This window comes from Corapipo altera, unplaced genomic scaffold (assembly GCF_003945725.1).
Source record: "Corapipo altera isolate COAL_440 unplaced genomic scaffold, ASM394572v1 60, whole genome shotgun sequence".
NCBI lineage: Eukaryota > Metazoa > Chordata > Aves > Passeriformes > Pipridae > Corapipo > Corapipo altera.
In genome coordinates this window covers 1,967,142-1,982,092 of record NW_020884912.1, presented here as the reverse complement: position 1 = coordinate 1,982,092, position 14,951 = coordinate 1,967,142, and the positions used below count along the sequence as shown (strand labels likewise).

Sequence of the window (14,951 nt, the reverse complement as noted above, 5' to 3'; positions counted from 1 at the left end):
AACCCTAGTTTTTGATAGGTATTTTTAATTTGTGTTAATTTTTTGATAGACAAAAATATCAATAATGCGATTATGGTTTTATAGAAACCAAGTAACTGTACTAAAAAGACTGTTAAAAGTTCTCTTGAAAGCATGAAGAGAATTTTTCTTAAATCAGTGTCACTAGTTTTCATGGCTTAGCTTAAAAATCTAACCTAATCAATGGACATTGTTAATTTACATTAATGGTGTTCACATTATAGCACAAATAATTCAGTGTTGGTTCACTGTTCTAAAAATGTGCATTTTTCATGGGTTGCATAATGTTTGAAAATTGATATTTATAACATTATTTATCATTTGTTTTCTAAGGTGTAAACCCAAAGAGTGTCTCTTTAGCAGCAGTCAATAGAGAAGGATCACAAGGAACCTGGAACAACCAGTTGTTTTCTAAATCGCTGGCACATACTGGAGGAGGATTGACTTTCAGCAGAAATACTACAGGTAAAAGTGTAATTGAAAATGATCACATTATATCTCATCATACTTTATTGAATTAATGTAGTTAAGACCATCTGGTTTAAATTCTGTGGTCAAGCTTAGCTTCTAAGCTTTTTTTCCCTCTTGTTTTAACAAATGATTCATAACAACTTTTTCATATGTAAAACTATGTATTTTGCTTTCAGAACATTAAGAAGGTATAGACCAGCCATTCTTTATAAAGTTTTGTCAAGATAAATTTTGTCCATAATCCTCTTAGACCATAGGTACTGTATTTAAGCAAATAGTTTGACCTTATTACTGCCTGCTCAGTGTGCTATGGAACATTAGCAAACAGCAGTGTCACCTGTGAAAACAAAATGGTGAGCAGTGTGCTCATGTAATAAAAGTGCTGCCTAATATTCTAAATATGTCTTTTATCTGTTTACTAGCCTTGTCCTAAATACTGTGCTGCACGAAAAGTCCCCTTATTTTCAAGAACTGTCAGGGAAGTTATTTTTGGGAGTATGTTTTGTGAAGTACACTATTAGTGAAGACTAAGGCTAGTTAAACAAAGTTTCATTCTTGCTTGCTTTTTTCCCCTTCTGTTCTTTTACATCACCTAAACAGGTTCTTCTTATCCTTTTTCTAAAGTTCTGTCTTTCCATCTTTTTCTTCCTTTCGTTTTCCTTACCTACAGATGAGAACTTAATTATACCTATTGAAAAGCTATCATGCAAAGAAAGGTTTAATGAAAAATTAGAAGATCCAAAAGGTAATTTATAGAAATTGTAGCCTAGTTCTTTGTATGTTTCTTATTTATGTTTTACAGTTTCTTGTAAAACAGTTATGTTTATAATGCATGTTCCTGATGATCATATACTTCCATTTGCAGTTGTACTCTGTTTTGTCAAACCTTGCTCTCTTCATTGTGATTTCTGGATTCTTGGCATTTACTGTGTCTTAAAAGGCAGAGAGTATTTTATTATCCTAATTATAATCCACAGCAGGTCACTGCCCTGTTGCTGGATAATGGTGAAGAAGTGATCCTTAAGCAGCACGTGCATCTCTCCTGAAGGACTGCTTGTTCATGACAGGACTTGGGACTTGAACCATTTCCTGCATTTGGATTCTCTACCTGATTCTTACACTGATTTTTACAGTGCTGTGATTGAACAGATTTTGGTGGAGTCACCTTAGTGTAAAAAGGTGGAAACTCAGTATTCCAGGCAGCCTAGTTTATGTCTAAATACACTGTTGGCTATAAGCACTGCAAATGCTGGAATGTTTTACCTCCCACCCTGTTCCTGCCCCCTCTGGTGTGTACTGCCCATGTGACACATCTCATTGCAACTACTTGTAGGGTTTTTTGAATTCACTACTTACCTCAAACAATTCAACAACCTTATCCTTTATGAAGAATCAGGTGTGTGTTGTTTGAGATGGGGGTATGGCCTTGGCCACCCTTGTGGACATCACGGCAATGAGTGCTTGCCTATAGACCAGCTGCCAGACCTCCTGGATGCCTGATGGATGATTACTTCTCTAGCAAGAACCCCTTCCTTTGTATGGCAGTAGTCAGAGGTAAGGAACTGTGCTTTTAAGTAGGATGTTTTTAAATTTGTAGCTATTCTGTTATTTTATATTGAACTTTTTTTCCTGCTTCCCTTGTTCTCATCCAACAAAAGATCACCCCTGCAGACCTCTCTGTTTGACCCAGCCTGTTCATCCTGGCTGCACTTTTTCACTTCCTGCAGAAGAATTCATAAAGGACATTGGACATTGAGAGGTAAGAAGAACCAAAAAGATGGCTGAACAATTTTTGACAGCTATGCAGCTTTGCCGAGCTGTAGCAAAGAAGCAGATAGAAGTAGTCTTTTCGAGGTTGTATTAATTGAGGCCTGTCATGTTCTTATTTTCAGACCTCAGAATTTTAAGGAATGCTATTGAGTTCTCAGATCTGAACTACTCCCAATAGCTAGGAACTGGGGAATAAGAGAATGTGTGTGTATATATCCACAAGCAGGTGAATGAACCACTAAAACTGTGTTGTTTTGGTTTTCAGGCAAATTCCTGAATAGGAAGAACAACTTAGACTCTACAAGAAAGTTAAATTTTATTGGAATACTTCATTAAAGTTTTATTTTTCACCAACTGTACTGATGTGTCATTCTTTACTGTGGAAACTGGCATCAAGTGGACAGAGGAAAGCTACATGGAGACCCAACTATTTGCAGAGCTGTGAAGTGACAGTTTGAGGAGACTGGCAAAACTGAGTTAGCTGAATGCTTTTTGTTAGTGCTCCTGAACAGGGAGGTTTGCAACAACCCAATGCAGCTGTAATTAGCTGAGGATACCTTTTTTAGGTTGTAGATGACCACTTTTGCAGCTTATAGATCCACTGCTCTGAGCTCTGACATAATCAGAGAGGACTGAGAGTGTTTGTGTGAAGAGGAACATTATGGGATTGCACAAAGGCTAGGAATTTAGGAGACAAAAACTGTCAAAGCAGATACTGCATGTTTAGTGCAACTACCACTGAAACTATGATGAATATGCTCACATTTAATAAATGTTAAAACAAACTACTGTGTATGGCCTTGTATTTCACAATTTAATACTACTGAACACAGAACCATACCACTAGAGAAAAGCATTTCTCTCTGGACATTGTGCCAGCACAGTCTTTACACTGTCCCAAGTGATGACACATATGAGGAAGGTAAGAAATTTTCTTGGAGCAGGAAATCTATTGTAACAGTTCCTTCTGCCACTGAACATTAATTTCAGTACTAATTTTGTGTGTACATGCACAATGCTTCTCAGCTTCCAAATGAGGATGGTTATGCCAACCTTCCCATGGGAGTACTGCTTTAAAGAAAGATCTGAACCAAAACTAGGCCTAATATTATAACCAGGGTTAAAGAAAGAGGGTAGTTGGGTCTGACCTTTATAGTAGGCCTTTTAGCTGTGGAACCGGCAGTCAACTTCAAGTGGTGCACCACTTCCCACAAGAGAAGTTGGGTTTCAATTCTTTTAGATTTAGTCCAAACATGTTGAGCATAAGAGTAGGGCTGAGTGCTAGTTTTCAAACAGCTTAAACCAGCTTCTGGTAAAGCAAGTAGATGTAAGCAAAAGGTAAGATCCTATCTATCTTTCTCTAAAACTCAGTGTAAACCTTTTTATGTTTACCCTTCTCTGTTGTTTTTTTCCTGCTGATCTCCAGCTTGCAAGTCTGCTAAGTGCTGTAAAGAGTATAACTAATATACAAAACAAAGAATTAATATATACTTTTTTCAAGAGATGAGCACTAGGGAGTACTCTTGGGGTACTGCAAATGTATTTTGAAGTGACTATAAAAAGTAGGCAAGGTTTTCTGAATACCACTGAAAATTCTAAAATTCTGTAATGTCAACAGGAAATCCTGGCTTTGTAAGTAGTGCTGCTTACAACCCATCAGGAATATACGCCCCGTCCTTCCATAAAAAAGAAGTTGGCTCAGCTGGACAACGGATACAGCTAGCACCTCTTGGTGCACCTGTATCAGGTAAGAAATATCCTTTTACCACACATAACCAAGACAAACGTTAATTTTCCATGCTTCCAAAGAGATTAGCCCTTAGTAAGGTTTTCCTCAAGTTCTATAATTAAAACTGTAGGGCATAAATTGTTCTTAACGTAAGTGATCTGAATGTAGGTGTATAGAGGCAGTCCTGACAGCTAGAGAAACTATTGCTACTAATATTTATTAGGTAAAAAAGAAAATAATTACAAAAGGTGGAAACCTTTTATAATTCTAGAAAGTTTGGACCATTTGCTAAACTATTGCTTATTAGTGGTGAGGGACTAAGCAGAATTGTAAAAATACGTAACTCCAAAACTCTGTAGTAAATGGTCATGTAGACTGGACTCCATTCATCTGGAAAAAACAACATGAAGTCTGTTCTAAATGTAACTGTTACCTTGGATCCTCTACAGTATGGATGACATTCTGAGCACTTTGTATGTTCCTAATTCAGAGAAGATGAACAGAAGTGCTCAGGATGCAGGGGAAACTGGTTTGTGAGTGAAGATTTAGAGCTCTGCCCAGCAGCATGCTTCTCTAGTTACTTCAGAGGAAACAGCAAGGCCCTCAACTCCTGGTGAATTGTTTAACCAAAGGGCTTATGGCACACCAATCTCATATGGTCCTGCTTAAATAATGTCTTTTTGCTGATATGCTCTTTTGAGTTACCTGTTCTCCTCAGGAATTTGCAAGTAACTTCTGAGAAGCAGAGAGGGAAGGAAGGAGGGAGATGGCATGCATATATAAAATATGCTTAGATGTATATGTATTCTGTGCCTGAGTGCATCAGAAGCCCACCAGGGAAGGCTGGAGCTGCAGTTCATTATCTTATCAACTCACTGCTGGAACACAGCTGCGAGAGTTTTGATTTGTCACAGTGTGTGGATCAAGAAGTTCATAGGAGGACAAAATCTGCAACTATCTCTAGACTGCTGTGAATAGTGTGAAAGAGAAGGGATTAGATATGGTGTTCCAAAGGGAAATAAATTCACTGTTAATCTGTAATTAGAAATGGAAAATGTGTAGTAAAAGTCAGAAAAGCTGGCAGATGGAGGTCAATTAAGACACTCTTACATGTCCTGGAAAAGAGTAAGAATACTATTGCTTTAAACCCCTCATATTTAGCCTAAACTTTGCAGACTTGCATGGGAAGAGAGATAAGGATGAAGGAAATGGCAGGTTTTATCTCCTAGCTGTCAATATTTGAACGTTAACATTTTTGGTGACCCTTTGCTTTGCATTATGCAAACTGAAATAGTTATGCTCTCAATTGTATTTCTCTCTTAATTTGTTAAGTTTTTTAATGCCATGATTTAAATAATTTAATGTAGTATAAAGGATCGATTTCTCTGTGGAAAATGCCAAGACCCAGGAAAAGTGGCCTTCATTGCCAAGCTACTGTAGGCTGAAATCATACTTTCTGACCAATGCCAGCCTACAATAAAAAGGAACAGTATTAGTTTTCATAGAGGTGGAGACCTGACCCCCAGTTTCAGTTCCTTGATGTTCCTCTTTTTTAAATGCCTTGATCCTCACCTGTTCTTGAATGGGTTCAATCCACTGTTTCTGTAAGAAACAGAATGATACACAGGCACCAAAGAACCATTAAATTTAAATGTGAAATTTTTTTTAAGAGTATCACTAATACATAATAAAAGAAGACTAAACTACAAATGTAGGAATTGAAGGGGTAGGGCCTACTTTGGGAATGCTAAGGTATAGCAGGAGTCTGGATAAGAGGTCCTAAATGACTGACTTTAAAGGATTGGGAAAATGGCAGAATTGGTCATGAACATGAAGAAACATCAGCCCCCGCAGCAGCACAATTACTTTAGTCACATGAAGCTTGAGGAAGTGCCAACTACCTGAAATGCAAAAAGGAGAAATCTGAGTAGGAAGGCCAGGAATACAGTAATGCACTACTGCTAGTGCTTGATATCAGGTGGATACCAATATTAAGGAATAAGAAAACCTTCAGACTTGGAATAGATCCTATAAAATCAATGGGGAAATGGGAAACGGAGCAAAGAGGACTTGTCACCAGTTAAACCAGGAGTTCTGAGTTGAGCAGGAGGGGAATAAAAGGCATAAAATCTCAAAGGGAACAAGGTCTCCAGAAGCAGTCCTTCAGTCTAAGCTGTTTGGGTCTTAATAAGTTTATCAATGTTATAATTACATGCTTTTATAAATATTTGAGATAGAAGAAAGAACACACTCATTCTGTAGCAGTTTTATAATAAGAGATACAGAATTGTAGGTATATGCATCAGTTTTTCTACTGAATTTCAGTCTCAATGTTTTCTCGAATAATTGCTGCAAAACAAATATCCAGTAGGTGAGGATTAAACACACAAACTATAGGAAACATGCACCTTATCTTAAAACAAGCATAGACAGCATGCTCTCAGGCATATAGTGGGATTCTTGCAGTTGTCCTGTGCAGAGTCAGGAGTTGGACTTGATCCTTTTGGGTCTCTTCCAACTCAGGATGTTTTATGACATGTAGGAGACCAAAGCACTCTGCTACATTGGCACCCTTAAGTACCATAAGTCATCTTAAACCTCTCATTCTTTTCTTTGTAAAGAAGTAAAATATCTTTTTAGTCATCATTAATTGTGAGTTCTTGTTCCTTTCAGATTTTTCCTGGAAAACCAAAGCTGCTCGTGCTCCATTACCAGGTCCTACCTTCAATTCACCAGCAAAAAACATGAGTATCTTAACTTACCCACCAACAATTCAGCGAGTACATGGAAGAACAGACTGGGTGGCCAAATATGGAGGAAACAGATAGAAAATGCCATCCTGTACAGACACTACGTGCGCTGTGTTTGGTTCTCCTGCACTTGGAAACCTGAAATGCCTATTTGCTCTAACTTTTCTTAAGACTATGCAATAGTAAAGAAAAAAAAAAGACCTTGTGTTCTATTACCTGTTATAGTACACATATAATACCATGTAAAATACTGGCTATAAAGTAGGAGGTAATGAAGTATTGTATAACACATATTGCCAAAACTACTAGAAGTAGATTTCATTTGACATTTTTCTATAGATGATCTCCTATCCCTGTGCTCTTAAACACAACTGTTATGGTTATTCATCCAGTGCAACATCCACTGTTGGGATATGCTTGAAGCACACAAGCAGTTAGAAGTAGGGCTGAAGCAGAGCAGCACCAGGCTTCCAGGTGTTAGGCTGGTTCCTCAGCAGGAAGATGAGAGTGAAAGCACAGCTCTGGCTTTGTGAGGAATACCAAACTCTCCTACAAGGATTTCAGAACTCACTTGTAACTAAGAATTACTCAGGGTCTGTAAGCTGCAAATATTCATGTAGCAATGAGAGCTTAAATCCTTGTAGAGGGTCATAAGCAATCCACTTATAGATACTACACAAGAAAACTCTAAAAACTTGGCTGATACATGGCTGTAGAAAGATATAGCAATATTGGAAAATAGCTAAACAAGTACTGAATGCTAGACTCAAGCTGTGAAGTGAAGCCTAACAATTAGATTCTGCTGTTATAATTAACTTAATGCCATTTTTGGTCAAAGACCTGTAGAGATTTTCCTCTGTCCTGTCAAGGGAGTGTCACAGTGACCTTTTAAGAAGCCTGAATCACTGTGGTCTGTCAGTCATTTTAAGGGTGAATTAGCCAAAAATGCATAAATTATCAGTAAACTCCTGTTTCTATATCTTTATTGGGTGATCAAACTTAAACTACAGAAGTTGAATAAGCTCAGCTGTTCATTAAAAATATTGTTTTCTGGTTTAGATCTTAAAGGCCAACTTAGCTACCTAAAAACACACAGAACCTTTAATAATTCATTGTGTCGCTGTTTATATGCTCATTCAGTACTTTCTCCAGCTTTTATGGTAAGTTTTATAATAATATCATGTAAAGGACTTTGCAATGTACAATAAACTGGTTTTTTAGGATGTTGAACTAGGCTACTTCTGTTAACAATTGCATTTAGAATAGATGCTTTAGACTTAATAGTTACATTAAACTTGCCATTTTAAAGTATAAACAGAGTATGTTCTTTAAGGATTTAAAGCTGTTAATGATTAAAGCATTGTAAATGATTTAAGCATTGTAAAAAAAAGAAATGTATTTGTAGGCTTTTATAATGGATATTAAAATTTAAATTTCTGTTGTTGACCCAATCTTTCATAATATATAGGTTACATTAATTTCCTGGAAAGCAATTTAATCTAAAACAGTTTTACCAAAAAGTCAAATATTTTGTTATTAAAATTGCACCTAAAGAAAATGCCACTTTAATGCTGTAAGAGCTATACAGGGATAGGGATATATATGATTAGTAATGCACTAGAGAGTTTAATTCAATTGCCATTGGTCTAGGATTAAATATTTGTCATTCCATTAGTACTAACAGATGTTCCTATGCTATTTAAATGTGTCCTTATTTATTGGTAGAATATATGCAACTTGCCATGGCAATGAAGGACAACCTCAGACTGTTTGTAACAGGTATTAAAGCAATAGGTTTATAATTAAAAAACAAGATAAATTAATCACTTGTCTCTAGTACAAGATGCCAATGACTTAGTTAAAAACACGGCCTGGTTGAGGAATTAACTAGTAATGCATCCAAAGCTCACATGTCCATAGCTCACGTGTCCATAAGTCACCTAGAGCAGAAAAATAAACAGGTACTATTTCTGGTACTAAATATGGCTAGAAGAAACATGCTGTCCCTTACCATATGCTAATGAACCTTGAAAGGGCTTTGACATAACTAAACCAGCCTTTACTTGTTCATAATCAAAGCATGATCAGTGTTAAAAAATCCTTCTTGCAAACAGCAAGAAAAGGCTAATGAGCTCTGTACAGTCATTTTAATTCTGATTCATTGACACATATCGGATTGTTAGTGCAGAAATGCCACCTAATGCTTAAAAAATTTAGTATGCTGAAAAAGTTTCAAGGAGGTAAAGAGTATGTAAGACTAAAGCTTTCTCTTGTCCCTTTGTCTGTATTACTGCTGTTTCTCCTGAACATGAAAAGTGATAACACGTTCTACCAGCAGTTCTCAGTTCAAGCTACTGCTTTCCAAAGCTCATGGAACAGCAGCTTAACACTTTGGTCTAAGAGTTTAAAAGCTTTTAAGTCCAATTCCCTGTTTTCTGTTTTCTTTATTCCATCAGAGACAACTGCAGCTCAAATTGGCAAGTTACCTGATTTGAGACCAGCATTATACAATTAGAAAACTGCTGGATCATGGATGTTTTCACTATTGCAAGAGATGCATTTATGTGTGCATCTTACTTCTACAGAAGAAAATGATTCAACAGCAATATGAAGAGGCAAAAAAACTATGAAGTAGTTTAAAGAGAAGTGTCTTAAATGCTAATGCCTGGCTTACTAACTTTTTCAAGTTAGAGCAAAGACACTGAGACACGTGCCCACCAATGGTGAGTCCATGGGCTGGGATTAGGCACTTAAAAGGATGACATATAAACAAACCATCTTCTGTTTCTATGCAGGGAGGCAAGAGGGAAATGTAAATACAGGAGAACACCTGAAGCTGAACTCTGCAGGATGATGAATAAGGGTTTTAAGAAGATGCTCTGAGTACAGTTCCCCCTCAAGATCTCACTGCCTGTGCTCAAGCCAGCTCTGACCCAAGTTGTTTGGCCTGGGAACAGGCTGCTGAGACCCTTGCTGGAGCTGCACCCATTCCTGGCCATGTCTCTGAGGATCTGGAACCCAATCAGATTGACCTGGCACCCTGGCTTGATCTCAGCCTTGCCTTATCATTGTGAGTTTCCTGGCAAACTGCACTGCTGGCAGAGCCTGGCTATGGCTATGGCCACTGGCCCAGCTCTGCACCTCCTGCTCAGGTAGCACAGGGTCACCAACCTGCCTGTTTTGCTGCAGCAAGGAACGAGGAAAGGAAAACTACAGGATGTGACCCTCCTGCAAAGTTACTGGCCTGGTACTTAGAGAATTCTAAGCAACTCCAGGGTCTCACCATCTAATGGATCAACCCTGCTGCTTCCATCTCTCTCAGTACCAGGCACCAAAGAAAGGCTGAGGAAATAAAGCTCAGGATCTGTGCAGAAAGGGACGTAAGTTAAATGAAACCAGAAAAGGGATACATTACCAACCATGTGTAGCTTTCAGGATTATTTCTCTATGGCAGGTTTATATTTGGAACAATTTCAGGCATCAAGGGAATCAATTGAGGACAAAGACTGATCAAATGAACCCTTCAGTCTTTAAAGAAACTTTCACACAGAATTTTCTAAATCTAAAATAGACGATTCCCTCGGAAAACAAAAACCAAACAAACTTTAATACAATACTTGTCTGAATATTTGGTCTGTGTGCTTTTGTTCTCTACACCTCCCCCCATTTCAGATTTTAATATTTACAAGTTACTAGATTCAGGGAATAGAATAGAAATTATGTATACAATTCATGTTTGCAAATATATCCAGACAACCTGCAAGAAAGGCACCAAACTATCAATCCAGATGAATGACTAAAGACAAAAAAAGTTGTGTAGAACACAAAGGTTTGTAATAATAATTTGTTAGTTTATTTAAAATTTTTAATAAACCTATGCCTGCAATTCAGCATTGCCTAATAAAGCATATTTTTGATTTATGAATAATAATCTGTAAAAGTGAAATTAATTACATATAGCTGGACACTTTTGCTTACAAGTAATTGCAAGGAATGGGTCTGCATTCATTGCATTACAGCAGAACCTCAACAGCCTGTTCCATGATTATGTTTTGTGGGACCAGCTTCTGACACACAGTGCTGGGAGAACAAAGTCCCTGACTGACAAACATTATGACCAGATAAACTGGCAAGGAAAGGGAGATGTAATGTTTATTACATTAATTACTAGTGACAGATTGGCAACTCCCCTTCCCTTGTTTTAGAGGTACACATGATTTTAGAAGGACAAACCAAGATGTACATTTAAGCTTCAATTCTGCAACTGTCTGCATACAAGGGCCAAGAGGTCTTTGCCTACAGTAAGCTGCAGGACCAGAAGCTAAACTAATGCTATAGTCATATTTTCTTGCTTCACAGTGCAGAAAATGTTAAGACAGATACCATTTGGGAAGACATAACAAGGCCTCTCTATGTCAGTCCTTTAAAAACACAACCCATGTGTGTTAGGATATGAAAAATACAATGCACAGGTAGCAGTGTCTTTTCCACTTTTGTGCAGCACATTTAAGCAGTTGCAGCTTCAGGCTTCTCAATCACATATCTTCAAGTAACTTGATGCAGATTTATGGCTTAAGGGGCTTTTCCATTATCTGCAATCCAAGCCGTCCAACCATCAGTAAACTGTTGAACAGAATAGTTGTTATAAAAAGAGGAAGGTGAAGGCAAAAATCCCATAAAGAACAAAAAGGAAGAAAATACTGACATGATTTCATTTAACTGAACTCCACCAGAAGATTTCATTTTTTCACAGAACTTACCATGTAACATTATTAAAACAATATAATCCACAAGTAAGTTAAATAAAATGCACATTTGATAATACAGACAAGAGGAAAAGAGAGGTGATTACCTGGCACCGGCAATTATCCCAGGCATTGCTTTTTTGGTGTTGTAAAATCTCATTCCCATAACAGTAGACAAGGTTCCAGACGCCACTGTTGAAACGAAGCCCAGTCAGAACCATTTGGCACAGAAGTACCAGTGCAACACTGCCACACTTGGACACTGAGCAGCACCAACCACAGACCTATGTGTACAGACAGGAATGCCTCCCTCCGGATGCACTGGATTTTCTTAAACAGTAAAGCTGTTGTTACAAACATCTCAGCAGCTCTGGTAAGCGTGCTCCACTGCTCAGGAGAAGCAGGGAGGTCTTGTCAGGGTCGAGACCACTGTCTGATTGCTCACAACCTCCAGTCCTCTGGAGAGATCACTAACTCTCCCTCAATTACTCCTTATTTGCCGATGAATGATTATTTCCTTGAACACAGGCAGGCTCGAAACTGCCAGAAAGCTGGGATGGTGACAGAGTTCACTATGTGGGAGGCAAATATTACAGTCCCCATTTCTCTGTGGCATTTTGAACTAGAAGGGGCACTAAATATTATAACTGGAAAGAAAACAACCCCACTTGAAAATACAAATTAGAAAACAGAAAGAAATCTAAAGGAACAAATTGAAAGAGTGATTACTCTTTTAAACATTACTCTAAAATATCTAATCTCTAAATTGGGAAAAGCAATCCCATCAATATGCACATAAAATTTACAGGGACATCGTTTCTTTGAAGAAAAAAGGCAGATGGAGATGCTGTATACCTTTCTCCAAAGCCTCAAGTTTGTTTGCATCAGACAGGGCAAACGGTATTTTAGAGACACTCTGTCAAGGTTCCATTTCTGGATTTCTACCCATGATGTACTATGACCAACATAAAGCTCTGCAGGAGCCACAGCTGCACATTGGAAGCAGGGCTGAGGAGGAATGAAGAGTTGTACTAGACTGACACACCACCACTTTCAACAGGTGCTTTTGAAGGCACTACATGCACCACATCAGGATACATGGAAGCTGCTCATCCTTCTTCCATGACACTGACTAAAAACTTGTGCCAGAGATGCACAGCCATGCACAGCCACTCCCATGTCATGCCAGAGACAGTTCACAAATGGAAATTTTGCTTCATATTGACCTGCATTTTACATGTCATTCCTTACTGATGAGGTAGTTTGGTCCTCTGCAGTATCTACCAGTGGCTTCATAGAGCCTTTCGGCACACTAGTCCTACTGGGTTAAAACAGTCTTAAATCACTGTAAAGCTATAGTATCGCAACACTAGTAACACTGTGGAGTAGTTACGGAACTAGAGGGAACCTCAAGAGGTCATCTCGAATACCCTAGTGCCCAAAGGCAAGATCAATTCCCAGTAGTGGTTTAAACAGGTATTACAGTCCTGCAGCACTGGAAGTCCCTGAGGTTCACCTGTTCTGTTTCAGTGCTTCATAACACTCTCCTCGGTCATTTTCTCCTTCATCTGAAGAGCTAACAGCAAGATATGCCCACAGCTTCTTGTACATTCTAGTGTAAGCAAGCAGAATAGATCTTCACCTCCTTTCTTTTACATACTGTTTCCTCCACAGTGTATGATGCATTGAAATATATACTGCTCTTCTGACATGCTTGTGCAAACCAAGATTCCATAAGGCTGCATACCACTTGTCACAGTGCTGTCACTATTGCAAAAATAGTGCTTATTCCATGACCACAGGCTAAAAATGCTGCTTCACAACTGAACATTTTCCATGCACGTTTTCATTAGTTAACACAGTGTCTAATCTGGTAGAGGAGATAGATATTTCTCACTAACTCTGGCTTCAAACAGGACAGCCCAGGTTTTAGAACCAAGTACTGTGCTTGGTACACGAATAGAGCCAGGAAGTCCTGTCCTGCCACTACTTACATTTGTACAGATAAATGGGCACAGGTCAGAGGAAACACGCTGGGAAAAAAAAAGGTTTCTGTTCCCACTGCTACCAGTAACACTCAGTACTCAGGTGCTGAGCAAACTTACCGAGGGAAAGCCACACATTCTTTGGATCTTTGGACTGCTGGTAAGCACCTAGTCCCGCTAAGCCACCAAACAGAAGACCAGCAGCTAGTGAAGGGACGCTGCCTTGAATAAAAATAAATATAAAGCACTCAGTGAAAGAACACATACAAAGTCACTCTGCACACCAAAGAAAGGCACCCGCGGGTTCCCGTTATTTGTAAATCCACAAAAACAACCTAAACGGAGGACACTGCACTGGGCTGGGGTTGTCTTTAAAGATACTTTGCAGGCCTCAGGAAGCACCGTTTCCGCGGCAACAAGGACTTAGCGGGGTTTGCGGGGTCACTGCCAGCAGCGGGCCGGGACCTGCGGCCGAGCGCCCTCGCAGCCCCGGCTACCGCGGGCCTGGCCGGGACGGCCCCGGCACCCACCTGCCTTGGCGTAGCCGACGACGCCGCCCGCCGCCACCAGCGCCGCGTAGCCGAAGCCCAGCCAGTCGTATTCCATTTGCGGGCACAGCGGAGCCGCGGGCAGAGCCACGCCGACCTTGAGCCGCTCGCTCTCTCTCCCTCCTCCCCGCTCTCCCTCCTCCCCGCCGCGGCACCGCCTCCCCCGGAGGTCCCGCCCGCCGGCCGTGACGAGGGCCCGGGGAGGAGCCGCTCGCACCGGTCGGGCTTCGGGAGGTTTTACCTAGTTGACTTGCCAGTTAATAACACGGTAGGAAAGTCAGAAATAAAGCAAAAACCCACCCATGCCGCTCTTCTCCCCAGGCTCAGCTGACATCACTTCGGACTGCCAGAGAATGGGGAGAGGCGGCTGCGGCCAGTCCATAGCGCCTCTTCTGCGCTGCTCGTTCCTCCTCGCTCTCCTATCGTGCCCCTGCCTCTTTCCGTGTCCCTCCCACGGAAGATGGTCCTGCACAAACTGCCCCAGCGTGGGTCCTTTCCACGGGGTGCAGTCCTTTAGGAACAGGCTGCTCCAGTGTGGGTCCTCTACATGGTCACAAGTCCTGCCAGCAAACCTGCTCCGGTGTGGGCTTCTCTCTCCAGGGGCTGCAGCTTCCACCAGGGAACATCCACCTACTCCAGCGTGGGCTCCTCCATGGGCTGCAGGTGGAATATTTGCTCCACCGTGGACCTCCGTGGGCTGCAGGGATTAGCCTTCCTTACCATGGTTATCGCCAAAGGCTTTCAGGGGAATCTCTGCTCTGGCACCTGGAACATTTCTTCTCCCTCCTTCTTAACCGACCTTGGAGTCTGCAGGGCTGTTCCTCTCAAATGTTCTCAGTTCTCTCTCCAGCTGCAGTTGCTGATGTGCAATAAGTTCTTTCCCATTCTTAAACACGTTATCACCAGTGCTATGATGAGCTCAGCCTTGGCCAGCA

The 14,951-nt window shown here is 40.2% G+C and overlaps 2 protein-coding genes across 14 annotated transcripts in view; one reads left to right on the top strand and one right to left on the bottom strand.

Annotated features, from left to right (window-relative positions):
- The window catches only part of MAK (male germ cell associated kinase), a 29,575-nt gene extending 21,470 nt beyond the window's left edge, over positions 1-8,105 (top strand). For 7 of the 13 annotated variants that reach the window (XM_027654122.1, XM_027654123.1, XM_027654119.1 and 4 more), the window contains exons 12-15: positions 352-483; positions 1,160-1,234; positions 3,878-4,006; positions 6,662-8,105. In XM_027654122.1, coding sequence (XP_027509923.1) covers positions 352-483; positions 1,160-1,234; positions 3,878-4,006; positions 6,662-6,816 — 491 coding nt within the window. In that variant the 3' untranslated portion in view covers positions 6,817-8,105. Of the gene's footprint in view, positions 1-351; positions 484-1,159; positions 1,235-1,466; positions 3,481-3,877; positions 4,007-4,473; positions 4,522-6,661 lie in introns of those variants that run through there. The other 6 variants (XR_003529479.1, XM_027654128.1, XR_003529478.1 and 3 more) reach the window with 6 other exon arrangements.
- A 2,651-nt stretch (positions 8,106-10,756) lies between these two features.
- Positions 10,757-14,166, bottom strand: LOC113952260 (transmembrane protein 14C-like). Its single transcript, XM_027654132.1, has 4 exons — positions 13,999-14,166; positions 13,589-13,690; positions 11,591-11,675; positions 10,757-11,361 (listed from the first exon to the last, which is right to left on the bottom strand). The coding sequence occupies exons 1-4, from the start codon at positions 14,072-14,074 to the stop codon at positions 11,304-11,306; spliced, it is 321 nt and encodes a 106-aa protein (XP_027509933.1). The 5' UTR covers positions 14,075-14,166; the 3' UTR covers positions 10,757-11,303.
- Between the last annotated feature and the right edge of the window lie 785 nt (positions 14,167-14,951).

What these genes read in the sequence shown, in the direction of transcription:
- LOC113952260 (XM_027654132.1), bottom strand. Translation starts at nt 14,074, where the DNA reads ATGGAATACGACTGGCTGGGCTTCGGCTACGCGGCGCTGGTGGCGGCG. An exon ending in GAATGTGTGGCTTTCCCTCG is followed by an intron (nt 11,676 to 13,588) that starts GTAAGTTTGCTC and finishes TCGTTTCAACAG; the next exon opens with TGGCGTCTGGAACCTTGTCT. An exon ending in GGGATAATTGCCGGTGCCAG is followed by an intron (nt 11,362 to 11,590) that starts GTAATCACCTCT and finishes TCTGTTCAACAG; the next exon opens with TTTACTGATGGTTGGACGGC.